The 20,729-nt window shown below is 42.0% G+C and overlaps 1 protein-coding gene across 1 annotated transcript; it reads left to right on the top strand.

Moving 5' to 3' along the window:
• The first annotated feature begins 1,465 nt into the window (after positions 1-1,465).
• hrob (homologous recombination factor with OB-fold) lies at positions 1,466-12,331 on the top strand. Its single transcript, XM_083930867.1, has 10 exons — positions 1,466-1,594; positions 1,756-1,806; positions 3,484-4,434; positions 4,619-4,702; positions 5,246-5,380; positions 8,513-8,621; positions 10,169-10,254; positions 10,362-10,484; positions 10,609-10,831; positions 11,884-12,331. Exons 1-10 carry the CDS (start codon positions 1,583-1,585, stop codon positions 11,937-11,939), a joined length of 1,830 nt encoding a protein of 609 aa, XP_083786993.1. The 5' UTR covers positions 1,466-1,582; the 3' UTR covers positions 11,940-12,331.
• The last annotated feature ends 8,398 nt before the right edge of the window (positions 12,332-20,729 follow it).

Below are 20,729 nucleotides of genomic sequence, written 5' to 3'. Positions count from 1 at the left end.
CAGAATGCAAGCTGATACTTGTGTTACCCAAAATGGCCACCAGATAGCAGTATTGACCCGTATCTGTATTTTCTGTCCCCCAAAAACACTCATTTGAACCAAAGCACCATGTCAAGATAGACTACATCTCAGTCCAGCTATTATTGCAGGTAAAAAGGATAATAAAATGTGTTGACATCTAATACAATGTTTGGTTTGCAACCTTTTCACGTGTGATACCTCAGAGCCATTAACAGCTTCCATCTAATTTAAACATCACATTGAGGAGATGTGTTATAATCCTAAAAATGTATTTCCTATTGGAATTCAACATGTGGACTTGCAGTGAGGAATTGTATTGTAGTGTATTTTTATTTGTTCCTTTCATGAAAATGCCTTTTCATTACATTGTACACACAATAATAAATTGACTTCACAATTACATTTACATACATTCAAATATTTACATGAATGGAAAGGAGCAGATAAGAAGAATACAGTTCTTATATTTGTCTGCAACAGAACACAAACATGTGATGACCTCCCCTGATTTCCCCGACCCTCGCACAGTTATCACCAAATTCAATACTAAACATATATATATGGTTTATAACATATGTACATTAAGCTAGTTGCCACGTTTATATGATTCAATATGTTAGGTTAAATACGATCTTTTAAATTGAAAAATATTCAGATAACTTTTTAATTCATCCTGCTGTGAATTCCACAGTTTGACCCCAGTTTTAACAAATGAGCACATTCGTTTTAATGTTGTTCGTACACACTGATGTTTAAAGTCAAACTTCCTCCTGTAAGTTGCTTTTTCTGATGTAAAAAACAACTACTTTTGTTCCTCCTCTGGTAGGATTCTGTTTCTAGCTTTAAACATTACCAATAACGTCTGCAATTCTATGATGTGTTTGAGTTTCAACAATCCTGACTTAATGGACGGTGCATTTGTATGTTCTCCAAATGCAGCTTGTGAATTACTTGGAATCATGCTAAAGTATGAATAGACACTGTGCATTTAGTGAGGGAAAGGTGGTTTGATTTGATGGAGGAGGGTGGATGCAGGAAATCGTTATATGAAATCACTGGAATTGAGTTGAAAAGGTCTATTGGACAAGGGCGGGCGAGCTCTCACTCTACTTCAAATTTAAGCATTTTTCTTTTTTTTTGCTTTTGAAATACTGCAGCTTTAAATAGACGTATTATCATACAGACATTCCTATGAATTAATAGGTGTAATAAGTGTAATTCAACATAAGAATAAAGGAAAAAACAGCAAAACTAGCATAAAGTGAAACGAAAACCGAAGGACTCGTGAGAGCAGCAGTGACTCATCTTGCTCTGCTTTGACACTCTTTGTACAAACATCCCACGTCATTACGTCGTGTTTGAACGTGGCGGCGCGGTACCTAGCAGCAGCGAGCTCTGCCCACCTCAAGTTTCTCCTTTGGCTCGCAGCGCTTTCTTGTTTAATTTGAAGTATGCGGACAAAACAACACATTACACTCACACGCGGCTATTGAATGGCATTCAGTGACTCAGCGAGTTTGGTGTCTGAGCTCATCGAACACGACTTTCATCGCGATATCTCATGACTGCGATGGTAAGTGAACCAATCCAGCAAACTAAAAAAAACAATCTGAGCTAACGAGGCTAACATGCTAACACACTAGAAGTTTGACATGTTTTCTGTTTTTAAATAGTTTATTTGATGCAGGTGTTTTTAATCAGTGTATTGTGTTTGTGCTGTGTTTCTCGTTACAGACCTGCAAATTAAGTGGACTGTTCAGCATTGGAGAGGACTTTGATGATGAGGTGATTTCCCAGCTGACTCAAACACACCTGATTTGACTTAAGTGCAGCTGGACGACAGGGCCAACATCCTCTGTCATGACATAGGTCATTTCATATCTAAGTCATGATGTAGCATGTTGTCTGTTAATTCAGTAAATTACATTTTATTTGTAGTGCCAAATCACAACAGAAGTTATCTGAAGACACTTTACATATTGAGTAGGACTAGACCACACTCTGTGACTTATGTATGATTTACAGACCCGACAACTCCTCCATGAGCAACAGCAAGTTGCAATGTCTATAATAATAAAAAGTAATAATATCTATTGGCAATGAATAACTTCCATTTGACAGGCGGGAACGTCGAACAGACCCAGCTCTATGGAGGACATCTGTCTTGACTGGTTGAAAGAAAGATAGACAGACAGACGGACAATGTAGATAGATGATAGATAACTATTTATCCCTAAGGGGAAATTAGGTCATCGTAGCAGTGGTACAATACAGTCAGAAATACAAAATATAAAATACAATAGGAGTACAGTAAGGTGAATTTAAAACACTATATTACAATATACTAAGTGGATTTTAAGGTGCAAGATAACGAGAGAAAGGTGCATTTTTAATTGTGATATGATGCAAGTAAGCACAGAATTAACTAATAATATCTAAAGTAATGAATATGACTCACAGGTTATACACTAGAATGATATTAATAGTAGTAATAATAGAAATGCACCAATTCAATACCTGGATTCGCTGGGTCTGATATCGGATGAATGAGGCCGATCCAGTCATTTCTTTTTTATTAATATCATACACAGCAATACAGTTACAGTGATCTAGTCTGTTTGCAACACCGGTTAGGGTTTTATATTACATTTTAAATATGTTTGCACTTTCCATGGGAGTGTTATTTATTTCTTTTTGCTGTTAAAGTACACTTTATTTGTTAATAAATCATACTAACATCAGTGTTAATTTGTTACCTTTTTTTTTTAACAAGGCTAAATGTTTATGTCAAGCCTGATGCCTTCACTCACATGGCAAAGTATACGGTTAATTCATTCAACAGTAGGATAGGTATCAGGTATGGGCCGATACGCTCAGCCCAGGTATCGTTGTCAGATTGGATCAGAAAAAAATGGAGCGGTGCATCTCTAAGTGATAATGGGAGATAAGGTGATAGAAATAGAAATAATGATAATTATGGTGAATATGATAAAATATGAATAGTAGCAATACGTGCTCTACTAAATACTAAATAAATACTCTGTATGAAATAACCACATGGTAAAGTCTATTTTTGTACAATCTTTAGTATTTTCTCATTTTATGAAGAACTTTAGTGCAAAATGAACATAAGATTTTTTCCAACTGAAGGCTTCACTGTTTACATGCATGCACACAAATTATGTGACATAAAAAACCCAAACCACACTCTGATATTCCCTCAAAATATTTCTTATCAGACTTTCTGAGAAATTTGCGTTAGTTTGTGTCTGATACACATCTGAACTGTGCATCAGTTCAGATGTTGTGATTGTGTAAAACGATACGATACCATTGAGAGTCGATCATGAATTATCGCCGTCGGCCCTACTTAACCGTCTGTGCAGGCCGCTCACATAATGATCCACCTTCTGTTTCCCATCTCTCACACTGTTTATGCGTGTGTGTGTGTGTGTTAATCAGGACCTGCTCGGGACAGACTGGGCTGTCCACACAGCGTCTGGACCAGCCGATGTGGCAGCTGCCGTGTCATCCTGCACACTGCGGGCTTCCTCTGTCGCTCACAGAGAGCCGGAGAAAAACTGCCTTCAGCAAACTGGAGCGAGATCATCCGCCCTGTGTAATGGCACAGCATCAAGGAGCAGCACACACACTGCTGCTGCTGCTGGACAAACTGTTGCTCTGGGTTTGAGACTGCCCTCCTCCTCCTCTGCTAAGCCCCATCCTCCCACACTCAATAACTCTAATTTGACATCACAACAGAGTCATGCCAACACAGAAGGGCTGCTGAAGCCCTGTGTGGCTCAGGATGATTTTGATGATTGGGATGTTGACCTAGCAGACCTGGATGAGTGTGACCGCCAGATGGGGCAGCCTCCTGCTCCACCCCCACCTCCTCCTCCCGTGGCTAATCTGGCATCTTCAGCCAAAACGCTGCGTCCACCGAACTGTGGAGGGATTCAGACCCAACCCAATCGGACCCCGAGAGACTTCAGCACTGGCTCTTTGAGTCATAATATTCCCTCTCGGATCTCCTCCACTCCCCTTCTGCGATCGCCAAATCCCTGCCCCGCTTTCCTGTCTGCCCCTCCACAGAGTCCAGGGGTTTTCCCTGGCCTTACTGTGTCTTCCCCTGCCCCCAGTCCCATTTCCAGGACACTAAACAGGCCCCAGAGACAGTGGGCAACTCCCACACCCTCCCCTCAGAGCCGCATCCTCTTTGAGACGGTATCCCCAGCTCCCTCTCCCTCCCGGTCAGTGAATTCCCATCCCCTTCACACACCGTTCCTCACCAACCGCCTAGTCCAGTTGGTATCAGCCTCCAATAAGCTTCCTAAGAAGAGGCCTCGCTCTGAGCCGCACCGGCCCAGGACCAGACGCTTCCCTGGCCCCGCTGGATACTTGCCACAGCAGGTTAGTATCATCCAGAACAGCGAAATCAGATATAATCTCACACCCTCGCGGTCAGAAATGACGCCGCTGCTGTGTGGTTCTGTCACCTGAACTCTAATGAAATGACCGTCACAGAAGTCTCCCGGTTGTGTGGTTTTGTTTTCCCCCACGGTGCTGCATAATAATTTGATTTGTTGTCTGTCAGCCGCAGGGTCAGAGCCTGGACGACATTGTGGTTTCTGTCCCTCAGACTCCTGCTCACGGTGCCGTGGCCCGCTCACCAAGCCAGGTAATAAAAGCAGAGACAGATATATGCACAAAACACATGAAAAATAAATGAAAAATTATGTCTTTAACTTGTTAATTTAATCAACCTGCCAAAGGGACTAAAGACGGAAATTAGCTACAGGCTATAATCTTGCATATTTACAAGTAAATGTAGCATGAATTAAGTGACATTTTTGTCATTTTATGTATTGATTGTTTTTGTTTTAAGATTTTGTATTTTAGAAGCCTGTCCTAAAGCTTCTAAAACTGAAATATTCAGTTTAATATCATAAAAGACAGGGACACCCAGCAAATGTCCACACTGGAGCAGCTGTCAATTATTGTAATTTTGACCTAAAAAATTTTTTTTATCAAGTAATAGTTAAAGAATCATTTTCTGTCGATCAGTTATTCGAATAGTTGTTTTCAGCTCCAATCACGAAGAGCAGATCGACACTGAACTGCACTCAGTGTTGCCTTCAGGTCCTCCTGGGAAATTCAGTTTTTTCATTTGTCTCTCAAACAAAACTTTGTGAGTGTGTAAACCGTTTGTGTTGATATAAAGGGCTCCAGCTCACAGGCCGAAGAAGACGAGTTCAGCAGCGGTGCCTGGGCAGCAATGAAGGCAGAGATGGGATTGAATGAGAGGAACCCCTCGTGCTTCCTCCACTCCTACAGCGTGGTCATGGTGCTCCGGAAGGTGATTATTTCCTGTTACACGTCTTTATTTGTTCACTTACAAAACACAAGCTAAGAAGACTAAACTATTTCCCATTTCAGTCCGGTTCAAACATGTGCAATAAGTGCATTATTTTATTCAGGTCAAGCCGTCATTGTGTTTATCCTCCATCATAACAGACTGCAAGTCGCTGCTGGAGGTCTATTGGCATAATCAGGACAAATGGAGGAGCTGTACCAGAGGTGTTTTGTAATTATAAACCATACGATCACTCATCAATCACGCTAATGGAGACTCTGCTGTTACTCTGCTCTCTCCGTGTGTCGACCTTCTGGGGAGCAGCTCGCCAGTATCCGGTTGTTGTTGCGAGCGCTCAAACATATTTGTTTGTGCCGCGGCTGTTGACATGGGCGCCATTAGCACGCTCGCAGTCTCTGGTAGGACGCTGGCTGAGCTCATTCAGGTTATGCTGCAGTGCTTACATGAACATTGGCTCCCCAAAATCCCTGTTTTGCATAAATAAACACATTAACACACACCCCCCCGCCCCTTCTGTTGACAATAAGATGTTACCAGATCTAATGCAGCAGGAGCAGAGGATGATCCCAGCAGTAAATAATGCTGTCTATTTATTGACGCACCAAAGATGTGGTCCTGATTTGACGGCGGGATAATAAGAAATTGAATAGAGCGATACATTGGAACAAACGCATCGATTTAATATTGCTAATTTATATCTTAATGAATAAAGCATTCAACAGATTAATATTGTAGTAGCATGTTTATAGTTTGTAGTGTTCGTTTTAGATGGACAGTGATAAATTGTCTGATCCCTCTGCGTTAGAAACAGCCCATCAGTGCCTTCATTGGTATTTTTGTGCGATATCATGCAAATGCTTCATGTCCCTAAAATCTCTACAACCTAAACTAAAAGGCTAAAAGAATAATTGTCCCTAACAGGGTGGCTGGGGCCGATCCCAGCTGACATTCCGGCGGGGTACACCCTGGAAAGGACACTATAGTAGGGCACATAGAGACAGACAATCATATACACTCACACCTACGGGCAATTTAGAGTCATCAATTAACCTAACACCTGCATGTCTTCGGGCTGTGGGAGGAAACCGGAGAACCTGAAGAAAACCCACACAGACACTGGGAGAACATGCAAGCTCCACACAGAAGGGCCCCAGCCCAGATTTGAACCGGGAATATATACAGTGGGTACGGAAAGTATTCAGACCCCCTTAAATTTTTTACTCTTTGTTAAATTGCAGCCATGTGCTAAAATCATTTAAGTTCATTTTTTTCCTCATTAATGTACACACAGCACCCCATATTGACAGAAAAACACAGAATTGTAGACATTTTTACAGATTTATTAAAAAAGAAAAACTGAAATATCACATGGACATAAGTATTCAGACCCTTTGCTCAGTATTGAGTGGAAGCACCCTTTTGAGCTAATACAGCCGTGAGTCTTCTTGGGAATGATGCAACTAGTTTTTCACACCTGGATTTGGGGATCCTCTGCCATTCCTCCTTGCAGATCCTCTCCAGTTCTGTCAGGTTGGATGGTGAACGTTGGTGGACAGCCATTTTGAGGTCTCTCCAGAGATGCTCAATTGGGTTCAAGTCAGGGCTCTGGCTGGGCCATTCAAGAACAGTCACAGAGTTGTTCCGAAGCCACTCCTTCGTCATTTTAGCTGTGTGCTTAGGGTCATTGTCTTGTTGGAAGGTGAACCGTCGGCCCAGTCTGAGGTCCATAGCACTCTGGAAAAGGTTTTCGTCCAGGATATCTCTGTACTTGGCCGCATTCATCTTTCCTTCAATTGCAACCAGTCGTCCTGTCCCTGCAGCTGCAAAACACCCCCACAGCATGATGCTCCCACCACCACACTTGACTGTAGGGATGGTGTTGGGCAGGTGATGAGCGGTGCCTGGTTTTCTCCACACATACCGCTTAGAATTAAGGCCAAAAAGTTCTATCTTTGTCTCATCAGACCAGAGAATCTTATTTATCATAGTCTGGGAGTCCTTCATGTGTTTTTTGGCAAATTCTATGCGGGCTTTCATGTGTCTTACTCTGAGGAGAGGCTTCCGTCGGGCCACTCTGCCATAAAGCCCTGACTGGTGGAGGGCTGCAGTGATGGTTGACTTTCTTGAACTTTCTCCCATCTCCTCACTGCATCTCTGGAGTTCAGCCACTGTGATCTTTGGGTTCTTCTTTACCTCTCTCACCAAGGCTCTTCTCCCCCGATTGCTCAGTTTGGTTGGACGGCCAGCTCTTGGAAGAGTTCTTGTCATCCCATACGTCTTCCATTTAAGGATTATGGAGGCCACTGTGCTCTTGGGAACTTTAAGTGCAGCAGAAATTTTTTTGTATCCATGGCCAGATCTGTGCCTTGCCACAATTCTGTCTCTGAGCTCTTCAGGCAGTTCCTTCAACCTCATGATTCTCATCTGCTCTGACATGCACTGTGAGCTGTAAGGTCTTATATAGACAGGTGTGTGGCTTCCTTAATCAAGTCCAATCATTAGAATTAAACACAGCTGGACTCCAATGAAGGTGTAGAACCATCTCATGGATGATCAGAAGAAATGGACAGTACCTGAGGTAAATATACAAGTGTCACAGCAAAGGGTCTGAATACTTATGTCCATGTGATATTTCAGTTTTTCTTTTTTAATAAATCTGTAAAAATGTCTACAATTCTGTGTTTTTCTGTCAATATGGGGTGCTGTGTGTACATTAAAAGGAAAAAAAATGAACTTAAATGATTTTAGCACATGGCTGCAATTTAACAAAGAGTAAAAAATTTAAGGGGGTCTGAATACTTTCCGTACCCACTGTATATATATATATATATATATATATATATGACAAAGAAAAGCTTCAAACGTTCAACATATTTCCGTTCCTTTACTGAAAAGATGAATTGATCCTCAAAATTAATGCTGATTCTTTTTCAGACATTAATCAAATATTCTACCCTTACAGCTCTGCAACTCATTACATGCTGCAGTTACTGTATATGGGTGGGAATCAACACAAGCTCGCCCGAGTTCCTCTAAATAATTCAGAGTTAATATACTGTGTCATTAGATTCAGCCGCTGATTATCTCGTTTGTTTTCCCCCCGTGTCACTGCAGGCTGCACTGAAACAGCTGGCCAAAAACAAAGTGCCCAACATGGCCGTGCTCCTGAAGAGCATCATCCACACACACGCCGACGCCAAGGCTGTGTTCAAAGACCCAACAGGTAGTGTACACACACACACACACACACACACACACACACACACACACACACACACACACACACACACACACACACACACACACACACACACACACACACACACACACAGTAATATAATTACACTGGCTCTTTGTAGTAATGCAAATTGAAAATACACAATGTGCATGATCATTAACTGAAGGTGTTGAATAAAAGAGAGTTTGTTTCCTTTTGCTCAGTGAAACTCGCCTGATTGAGCTCCACGTGGAACGAGAGCCGCAGCGACACGCTTGATTACACACACGCACACACATATATACATGTATACGCACTGAAGTGTTCTACTTCAACAGCAGGACGCCTTTTGCTTTCTGTCCTTTGCCTCTTTTCCTTCTCCTGTTCCGACTTGAGCCTTTACCTTTTTTGGTCTGATCCTCCTCTTAAGCTTCATCCGGTTGCCATGGTCCCCCGTAGAGCAGCCGCTCGAGGTGTACCGATTATTAACACTCAGGAGTGGATGTTGTACTCAACGCAAGACTTAAGTGCTTATTGGTGATTCAATTGCAGTAGATTGGCATCAGCGGTGGGTGGATTTTAAGTGCTTGTGACACCACGAGGGAGCTTTCTGTCAGTAATGGGCTTCCTCCCACCTGTTGAAAAGGTTTGCAGCTTTTGTCTCAGAGTATTTTCTGCTTCCTGCTCATTTGTTTTTTTTAAGCCTTCGCACCGGGGACAGCTGTAGCCGCAGGCATTATGTTTTCGAGATTGTCCGTCCATTCGTCCATCCATCCCGTTCTTGTGAACTGCGCTAATTACGACTACATTTTACAAAAATGTCTAACAGGATAAAGTGATGACTCGATGGCATTTTGTATCCAAAAGGTCAAAGGTCAACTTCACTGCGACATCATAAAGTTTCATAACTCAGAAACAAAACAAAAAGATCTGAAAAATGTGTGTGAAGCATCTACGTCTCACCAAAAAATACCCATAGTATCTTTTATTAAATTGCTTTTTCAGTCTTCACTCATTTCATTTCATCTTCAACCGCTTATCTAGGGTCGGGTCGCAGGGGCAGCAGCTTTAGCAGGGGACCCCAAACTTCCCTTTCCCGGGCCACATTAACCAGCTCTAACTGGGGGATCCCGAGGCGTTCCCAGGCCAGTGTGGAGATATAATCTCTCCACCTAGTCCTGGGTCTTCCCCGAGGCCTCATCCCAGCTGGACGTGCCTTGAACACCTCCCTAGGGAGGCGCCCAGGGTTCATCCTTACTAGATGCCCGAACCACCTCAACTGGCTCCTTTCAACGCAAAAGAGCAGCGGCTCTACTCCGAGTTCCTCACGGATGGCTGAACTTCTCCCCCTCTTTCTAGGGGAGACTCCAGCCACCCTCCTGAGAAAACCCATTTCGGCCGCTTGTACCCGCGACCTCGTTCTTTCGGTCATGATGAAGTATTCACTGCATATATTATTTAAGCCTGGACATCTTGGACTTGGAAGCATTCATTGTTTTTAAAGTATACGTTAAGTTCTCTCGTTGTTCTGTTCATACTGTTTTTGACTGAAGGGGAGATTCAGGGAACGGTTCATCGGCGTCTCCTGGAGGAGCGAGTGGAGGAGCTGAAGGTCGGCGCTGTACTCCTCCTCAAACAAGTGAGGCTTCCATTTTTTAAAATTTTAACGCTGGTAAATGCAGCTTAGTATTTTATTCTCAATGCAAAGTGGGTACAGATTGGATTTCCGCCTCGCTCTGTGAACAGGTGGGCGTGTTTTCCCCCTCCCATCGAAACCATTACCTGAACGTGACCCCCAACAACCTGCTGAGGATCTACGCCCCCGATGGAGTCAGTCTGTCCTCCACTCAGCTCCCCCCGCTCGTCCTGGTGAGCAAGCGCGGCCGTCAGCTGAAAACAAGAATAGCACAGTCCAACAAATATGAAATCTGTCATCCAGAAATGCTCCGTCAACCTGTCAGCTGTCCCCCTCAAACATTTTTTTTCTGTCCAGGAGCCGATGTCACCCGCTGGTCCTGCGGGAGCCGTCCCCCAGGAGCCCGTGTCTCGAATGCAGCTGCTGTTTGACGAGGATGATGACGAGGGACAAGAGGGGGGTGAATGCGCAGAGGGAGGTGAAGGCCTGAGAGCCCCCAGAGACACCGGAGCCGGCCCCGTCAGAGGCCCCAAAGAGCCTACTGGGAACCCAGCAGCACAGGACTCCGGCTGGGATGAAGGTTGGCCTCTGATTATATAATAACACTTGCGATGAGAGACCGAGATTAATTCAAGTCACATCCTGAGGTTGCCAAGTGTCAGCCTCCAGTGAAATTGAGTTTTTTTGCAGAGTAAAACAGCAACACTTTCTGCTAATGTTCTGAGACATTAGCATTTGACTCGCCGACCCAAACCCAATCTGACTGCAGCAAAACAATGTTTCATTTTGATTAATATGCCTTTCTTCCTTTTTATTATTCAGTCAGTAAAACTTTAACAAAACAGAGTCTAGATTTGTGTTTCTTAAATGACACGATTAGTCTGATCAGCAGCCAACTCATATATATCTAATAATTATATGAGACGTGGATGCGAGCCAGCATGTGAAGTGGCTCCAGGGATTTAATGTCTTTCCATCAGTCAAAGACGCGTCCAGAGTGAAATGTTCCAGCCACTTTTACTAAGTGGATTGTTGTGAAAATCCTCTACAGACAATCATCTTTCTGAATTTAGTAAATAAAACCCCAAAAGAAGAAATAACATGATACTTCTAAAATGAATTACTTGATTTGTGTGACTTTCAGCGGCACTTTCAGGGTTCCCACACGTCATGTCATGTTGTTTTAAAGGGCTAGAAACAAAGAAACCATCTACCTGATTGAGGCAGTGGTAGTCCATTAACTCCCATGTTCTGTAAGTAAAGTGATGTTTTTGTCCAGGGAGTCTGGTGGCTTTGCAAGAGCATAGAACAGCTTCAGTTCCCACTGTGTAAACTTTCACAGGGTTGTCTGATGGCGAGGTCTAAATATATCCTGATGGTTACGGCTCAGCCATTCCCCTCATTTCCTGTCTACCTTTGTGCCGTCCGCTGTCCAATAAAGGCTAAAATGCCCGAAACGGTCTCTTAAAAACTCATAGGATTATCGTTTTACATGAAAACTTTACTTTTTAACACTAACTCCAGACAGGTAATGATATCTCCCTCTTTTTCTACCAGTGAAATTAGGGTGAATTTGATGTGAATCACACATTTAGTTCATATTCTTACCCATTTCTGTGCGTCTGTCTGCAGATGATGACCTGGATGAACTCCTGGGAGAGTTACCAGAGGACACCTACAGCATCTGATGTCACATCAGCAAACCTTGTGTAGAGACCGTCTCTCCACTGACTGGAGTTATTTCACGGCTGAACAGTAAAGGCGTCATCCTTTGTTTCCACCTCGTTACAATCACAATCGTCTGACCACCGAAGAACTTGTAAAAAAAAAAGTGTATACGCTGTAAAGAACTTGTTTCCTTTCCTCAACTATGTTCCGTACCCAGTTCATAAATACCACAGAGTTAATTTGTTTTTAATGTGCCATTTATATGCATCACTGATGATTGATGTGTTATAAGGAGCAGTCACTCGAAACCAGCACACGCTCATTAATTAGTTACGAAACCTCCAGAATCAGTTGGGTTTGATTTCAGCTCCTTGTCTCATATTCTAGTGAAGAATATGATCAGCATGAGACTGCCTGCGTATAAGGGATGCAACCCCCCTTTACTTTCATTGTTGTCCATTGTTGCACTTTACTTCAATGACCTTGAAATAAACAACTAATCTGCACAGCATTGATTTGCTAATCACGCTAAATGAATGCAAGGTTTCTTTTTGTCCTTGCCCTCCAGTTTCAGTGTTTCTCAGAGTGGAGGAGGTGCACTGTGACCCAGCTTGTTTTTGCTATGCATTAAGCGGTGTATCAGGGGGTTTTCGGGCAGGGATTGCAGTGGGGGGAGTCCCATGTGGATAATGGCTTGCCCAAAATAGTGTTTACCCAGCCCTGTCTGCAGAGCGCCAGAGCATTAGGGTGGAGTCGCACCGTGACTAACAGGCTCTTATGGAGGCTTTCCCAACAGGATCCAGACTCCTCCACTACCCTGCCTCACTGTAAAAGATTCAGGTTAATCCTCTGCCTTCTTGTCATTTGGTGCACAATGTAGCTGCTTCAATAGCCTGGTTTTGGGTTGAAAAGAGAGAGAATGGGGATGATGAAATGCGGTGTACTTTCAGTCATCCCAAATTCTTTTTGATCTTTGGCTGACAAACGTACAGTTTACAGCACAGTCTGTAAGTATTTAGACAGTGCCACAGTTTCTGTTGTTATGAAATTAGTTTGTGGGTGAAGCCTCTGACTTTCAGCTTAAGTTTGATGGTGTTTACTTCCATATGGGATGAACCGTGGTGGATTTGTAGCCTTCTCAGTGTCCCACTGCTTCAACATTTGGGGAAATTTTAAAAAGGGGCATCTAGTCCATCACCGTTACTTCAATGTGGATTAGAAAACCCTTAAAATGACTGAATTTCTCTCACTCCTAGTGGTATCTAGACTTTTTAGACCATTTTATTTTTACTTGGCCAGGTTTTGAGTCGCTACGGCATCGTTCACACTGCAAGCCTTAGTGCTCAATTCAGATTTTCTGCTCAGATCAGACTCTGCAATTAGTAACAGACTATTCTCTGTTTATCTGAAATGTTTCTTTGCCTTTCCTGTGTGCGTTAGTGTCAGTGAAATCCCTCACGAAACAGCAGGTCTGTCCCAGGTCGAATGCTGTCCACATTATTCCTCCATCAGTTCAGTCTGTTTTTTTCACTGCATGCACAAAGAACAATAACAAAGACATCACACGCAGCACGCTGTCGTACGGAGGTAAACGTGGAGGCCACTGAAGTCTGCGTTTGCGGTTTCATTTCTAAGTTCATGTGCTCAGTTGGTCAGTGGTAGCCATCAAATCTTTGAGCAGATGAGGAGAAAGGGAGCCAAATCTTTAATTGTAACTTTTTTGTGGGGCTATGGCTGCTGCGTCTGTGTGTGTGGCTGCAGAGTCAGAGCCAGGAGTGGTTGGATCGTGTTGTGCATCGGTTCAGTGAAACAGATTTCATCGAACATTACTTTTAACTATCTTTCAGCGCCTCTACACAAGACAGGAGACTCTTCCTGACAAAGCCTGTTGTTGCCTGAAAGTTTGGTTGTATTGAAGTAAAAGTTGCACAAATTCTGCTGACTGTTTAGACAAAGACAAAATACGAAAAGTGGCCAAAATCTGAACGGAAAAGATCAGATTCCATGTGATCTGTGTCCACACAGTGAGTCACGTGAGCTAAAAATCTGATTCATGCCACTTTTGCCTGTAATATGAACGTAGCCTTAATTTTAAATGTGGTGCTCACTGGGAAATGACATAAAACAATTCAACAGCAACATGTCTTTCCGAACCCAGTATCCTGGTTTCTGTAGATTATCCACAGCATGTGGACAGTTTTCAAGTGAAGCTGCTTTATCTTGCAGATACATGAAGTGTTGGGAGCCACTGCAATGAAGTGATAAGGAAAAAATTATGTATTAATGTTACATCTCATCTTCCGTGAGAAATACTTATCCTGTCTCTTATTCAGGCCTCCTAAAAATCCTTCAAATTCAACAACCGGAGACAGAAAAATCACTCTTTAAACTGCCCTCACTCTGGCCGTTAGATGAGATAGATTAGATTCAACTTTGTCACTGCAGAAAAGTACTGAGAAAAGCAGTTTAGCATCTAACCAGATATGCAAAAAGTATTATTAAAGTAGTGTCAAAGCATTAAGCAAATCAACAGTAATGGGTAGATGTGTAAAGTATGTAGTGGGGGGAATATTCTGATAGGTGACAAGCCAAAAAAAATTGGGAACCACTGCAGTACATGAGTACATGCACACCGTAATACCAGCAGGGGGTAGCATTGAACACTATTGTTGGCAGTTCAGGTCCTGGTGGGCATCATTAGTCAAGTTCATGAGCTTTTGAGAGACAGTAAAGAGACCTGATGATAAAACTCTTAATTGGAGGGAAACTTAATTCCACTGGAAGGCGGCTCTTTGTGTATGTGTGTGTGTGTGTGCGCGCGTGTGTGTGTGCGTGCGCGCATGTGTGTATGTGTGTGCGCCGACATTGTTGCTCCTTCCTTTATCTACACATCAACCAATTAAGACCTTCACAGAAGGGGAGGGCGCAAGGGCTTGGTTCCAGCAAGTCTGCAGCTTCTGCTCACACTCTGGAATAATTTGCCCTTCAACTTCAATCGCCTCTCGCCAGAGGTAACAATCAGCTCTACCCAGTCTTGCCAACTCTGGTACTTGCATATCCTAATTATCTCTCTTGTAAGAGCTTATTATTTCTCATAATCCATTAAAATTGTCCAAGAGTGTAATTATTCTTTCGGTATCGCCATGCATGTAGTAAAAAAAGGTGCCTACTGACCCAAGAATTTAAAGATTTAAAAGAAGATTCTTATCTGAACTTTTCTCGGGGTTTTGAGTCCCAAGACGAAAGAGAATTTTCTCACCTCTGATGTGAAATACTGTTAACTCATTTGGAAAAAGAGTCCTGAAATATCAAACACCCCCTTTTTTGGACAAGATCAGTTTACTCTCAATGGTAGAAAAATGGCAATCTGACGTCATGGTAAAAGACTTGAACATGTTTTTAGTTTGTTGCAATAGAAGCTAAAGAAAGGCATCGCAGCTCATTCATAAAAACCTGTGTGTGTTCAAAAAGCCTCGAACACACACTCCATATAGACTCAGTCCTTGGGAGCGACCTGGGTTAAAATCTCTTTTCAGCTGCTCCACTAAATAAAGGAAATAAAAGCCCTCAACCTGTTCTCATCCTGACTGCAACGACATCTCTGTTGGATTAAAACATTGAGGTCCAAAGTTCATATTTGACTTTGAGAAACAGCAGGTCAAGAATGAACTTTGAATCTAGAGTTTGTAGAACAAGAAAGTCAAAGTTATAGATCTTGACATACAAAGTTAAAGATCTTGCCATACAATTCCATGATTACTGTACGCTTTAAATTTTCTCATTTGTCCAGGTCATCGTTACCCTCAAAGCAATTTCAGTCAAAAGCAACTGGACTTGGTTATTTGTCTAGGCAGACGTTTCACCTCTCATCCAAGAGGCTTCATCAGTTCATGTACGCATCTGACCAGACTGGGACTGGTCCAGGACCAGGACCAGGACCAGGCTGGGATTGGGTCAACTAACTGGTGTGGAGATCCAGGTATTTAACCTCTCTTAACATGATTAATGTAGATAAAGAACATGATGTGATAAAAATGAAAGCACCAGAACAGCTCCTAAATGAACCTTGAGGTGATATTGTTTTGTTTTTCAGGCACTTTTATGACTTTCTTGGCTTTAAAGGTCCGATTCAAAGTTAATTCCAGACCTTTTGAAACAGCAGCTGACAAGACAATCTCAATAGGGCAAAGTTCTCAAAAAACTGAGCAATGTGAACACTTGTAATTTCATGTTGACGTCAATTTGCCGATAAACATCATGTGAAATGATTGGGAGCTCCAGAACAACTACTGAATGGACCTTGAGGACAACTGCTGTTTCCACGGTCAAGAAAGATCGAACCCTAAAATGAAACATGATGAAATGGTAAAAATATGTTGTTAGATCAAAGGTCTTCTACTTAGCGTTGTTTATGCAGTGTAGAAACAAAGCCAACGCAGATGCCTCCACACAGATGGAGAGTTAAAATGTGAACCCAGTGTAACGCCACTGGGAGGTTTTCCAGCAACAGGCTGAACACCATGTTGCAAAACACTAATGAGGGAACATATTACGCAACAGTTCAACAGACCTGGATAATCTATGCCATGACTGTGGCTCTGGTAGTCCACGGTGGGCTCACTAAAACATAAACTGTTGGATATGACTTGAATGTATCATGTGCATGCATGCATTTGCTCTGACACCTCTGAACTGTATGACTGATTATCTGCCTCAATACTAATCCAAGTGAAGAAGGCAAACGTATGCCTTTACTCTGCGACAGAAGGAATCAACTCAGACTCATATTTCAGAGTGTTGCACTAAGCGTTTTAGCATTAATACCTTGCAAATTAAAAAAGAGAAGAATATGGCGAGGCTAACACACCTCCTGCCTGTAATGATCCTGTGGATGGAAAATTGCCTGGATGGTGAAAGGCAGATAAGGTTGCTAAAGCACGAAGCCTTATTTTCAACCCTGGAGACGGTTTAATCCCTGTAAAACTACGTTCATTACCTCTCTGGAAAAAGGGGGGATTTGCTTAATTAAGTTGTTAAGAAACCAGCAAACCCTGAAGCTGTGACCACGGCAAATTTCATTTAAGAGAGAGACTGACAGACTGTGTGTGTGTGTGTGTGTGTGTGTGTGTGTGTGTGTGTGTGTGTGTGTGTGTGTGTGTGTGTGTGTGTGTGTGTGTGTGTGTGTGTGTGTGTGTGTGTGTGTGTGTGTGTGTGTGTGTGTGTGTGTGTGTGTGTGTGTGTGTGTGTGTGTGTGTGTGTGTGTGTGTGTGTGTGTGTGTGTGTGTGTGTGTGTCAAAAGAATGAAAATAAAATGCTCAGACACCCATGACTTTTAATTAAGGGTTTTTTGTGTTGTTGCAAATGGCTGAACCTAATCTGAAAGCATAAAGTGATTTTCACATATGAAACCCGGACAATGTCAGGAGAATCTGGTCCAGAGACGAGACGGTCTGGAGTTTCTCTCTCTCACACATGCAGCACACAGAAGGAGATTCCCCATATCAGAAGAAGGAGAAGTGAAGGAGGGATTACGTCTTCTGCCCTTTCCGAGAGAATTCCTGAATCTCGTTGTCTCTCCGGTCCAGTTTGTTAATATCATATAAACATAAGCATCATTGTATGAACCATAAATACTGTAACATCCACCTACTTCATGTAATCCGTTACATTCATAATTTTACAGTTGACACCCTTTTCACTCTTAACCATTGCAATATTGTCGTACTGTTTCATACTTTTACGTTGAGAGCAACAAAAAGCCGAGTTGAATTTTCTTGCATGTGCCACGTTTACTTAGCCGCTAAAAATATTCTGATTCTGTTTCAAATAAACTGTCACAATAGGCAATTTATTCAAGATTCAAGAAGCTTTATTTATCCCGAGGGAAATTATTGTGCAACAGTTTCAATACAAAGGTGGGAAAGGATCAGAGTAACAATAAGCATAAAAACATAAATCTAATCAAAAGAAAGCAAACATAAAATAAATCAAACAATAACTAATGTGACAGAGTGCAACAGACATTGTGGTGAAACGTAGGTATATACAATATACAACAATACGCACAATACGTTTAGCAGCATATTGAAATAAAATAAGTACAAACTAAATAAGTGATAAGGAGCGATAAGTGATAACAGTGTTAAAAGTATAGCAGCATTTCTTACTGAAATAAGTTACAGATGTATTGTTAGTCCTGGTTTTCCAAAACAAATTTAGTGTTGGTGTGATATTCATTTTCATTTTATTGGTAAAGTTTAGAAAGTGTGACATATGTGGGTTTGTTACAAAGTCCATTAACTGCCACAGATCTAGTCCCACTCTGTGCCATCATGTCCAGTTTGTTAATATCATCATATAAATATAAGCATGATTGTATGAACCATAAATACTGTAACATCCACCTACTTCATGAGTCACAGTGTTTTTTTACTAATATTAAGATGAATAACAGGAATGACCCAAGTAAGGCTTGATGTTTATTGATTGATGATGACTAATTAATGTTGATTTATCACTTCTGTTAAATCTATATTGAGGTAACGTGTCATTATTAATATTAGCCAGTTTACATGTGGGAAATGGATGGCAGTACATGTAGCATTACTTAATCAAACTAATGGTAGATGATGAAATGTTTATCTTAGTGCTCTGAAGGCATACATTTCTTGTACTGGCTGCTATAAAAATATGCCATGTGGGCGGCTCCTTACTGTTTTCAATCCCTTGATTAGTGGTATACAGTCTAACAATTGTAGAAAATGATGTTGTCTGCTGACAGCTTGAGATTTGACCAAAAGTCGATCTGAATCCTAAAGTTGTGATGTGTTTTTTCAAATGTATTCCAGGTTTGTATTGTGAGACTGTTCGCTTGTTGCTGTGATTACAAATGTCTGGTTAATGACTATAATTGGCATGTTGGCATGACATGGGGAGCGGGTGTCAATGCAAATGAGGAAGGTGCAATTCATGTAGTGTTAACTAGTGTTGCTAGTTGATTGTCAGTTATGATAACAATCCAGATGACCTTGTTTTGAACGTAATCATGGTAAATCTCAATATGATGAATAAAAACTTAATATATGTGTTTGTGCAGAACGCTTCAACGATTCATCCTTTGAGCGTCCACTGATTGCAAATGATGGTTCTTTGACTTTTACTGTGACTTTCTCCCCAGAGCCTGATCCACTGATTTGACCCCATATATATACTATGTCACAGTAAATTGGATCTGGGTCTTTGTTAACAAATAAGTAACATACAAATCAAGTTTTAAAAAAGAGCATTTTTTTGGAATTCAATCTGTGGAAACAAATAAACTTCCCATATTCATTCATTCATCTTCAACCGCTTGTCCCTGTCGGGGTCGTGGGGGGGCTGGAGGCCGATCCCAGCTGACATCGGGCGTGAGGCGGGGTACACATAGAGTCGAACAGAGACAGACAACCACACACTCACATGCACACCTACGGGCAATTTTAGAGTCATCAATGAACCTAACACGTGCATGTTTTGAACTGTGGGAGGAAACCGGAGAACCCGGAGAAAACCCACGAAGACACGGGGAGAACAGTGCTGACCACCACACCACTGTGTTGCCCACTTCCCATATTGGTCATACACTGAAGATCAAAACGATTCACGATACTAGGTTCATGATACTAGGTTCATGATATGATTTCCCCACGATTTCTTTTAAGAAAATCAGATTGAAGACAAATTATGAGTGAAAAAATCCCTTTATTTAATTACTAAAAAATATACAGTATTTATTCTTTTCCAATTAAACAATTATTATTTCGTAGGGTGGGGTATAAACTGCTAAACCTCACATGTTTCTTTTCCTTCCTTCAATAACAGAAGCAATAATTGAATTAAACAAACAAACAAACTAACGCTTGGGCTGTGTTCCTAGTTTGGAGTTTACATGTTTTTTTAAGGAATATCAGTACATTTACATTTTCAGACAGAAGCTGAGATCTCTGCACATTCTCAATGTACCTTCTGTCGAACCTTTCACAGGGACAGAGGTGGAAATTCTTTATAGTCAACCAGAAAACGGCCTCATAAACGCCAGTCATGGATGTATTATCACACCTCTTAATCTCGTTTTGGCACGAAGGGTTGCATGTTGGCTTGTCAGCGTGGTTTGGCCTTTTCGTAGGACTTGACCCTCAGGTATCGGTGAACGGAGCTTCTCACTGTGGTGTTGTTGCATCATGTTGGTTGAGCAGTTTGTGTAGTTTATCACCCTGTTTTTGTCTGGTCTCTTATCTTCTCACCTTCAGACTAAAGGAAACCAAAATGCTGCCAGACCTCTGATTTAAAACAGGCTGCTGCATCCTCAATTTCTCTTAATACGTCCATGATACTCGCCCGTTGCCGCTGCCGCTACTTCCAGTCTTACCTTTCACAATAAAATCCCCGAGAACACTGCATCACCGTTTACCACAGAGTATTTTGCTTAGAGGCAACTCAAATTAGCTTACAAGTCAACAAAATAGCTTGCAGGTAGTGCAAATGGCGGTGACCAACTGGACGCCAGGAAACGTTAGTAAAGAAAAGGAGCCCTGTTGATGGAGCAGGGAGAGGGATGAAAACAGTTCTTTCTAATAAGCTGAATGAGGGAATAACAAAACCTGCCTACTTATTTATATTACCGGGTGTTTGACTCTGCCTTTATTGTAGCGCTGAGATCTGGGTTTTTAGTTCAAAATGGGATTCTTTCAGTTGTTTCTTGTTTTGGACAGTTGCCGCGCTGCTCCCGCCAACAATGTGACTAAGCAATGAATCAGTCAGGCCGACGGGGT

Source organism: Echiichthys vipera (assembly GCF_963691815.1).
Source record: "Echiichthys vipera genome assembly, chromosome: 17".
NCBI classification, from domain to species: Eukaryota; Metazoa; Chordata; class Actinopteri; order Perciformes; family Trachinidae; genus Echiichthys; species Echiichthys vipera.
Note: the sequence above shows the minus strand (reverse complement) of the source record. Positions and strands in the feature narration are given on the sequence as shown.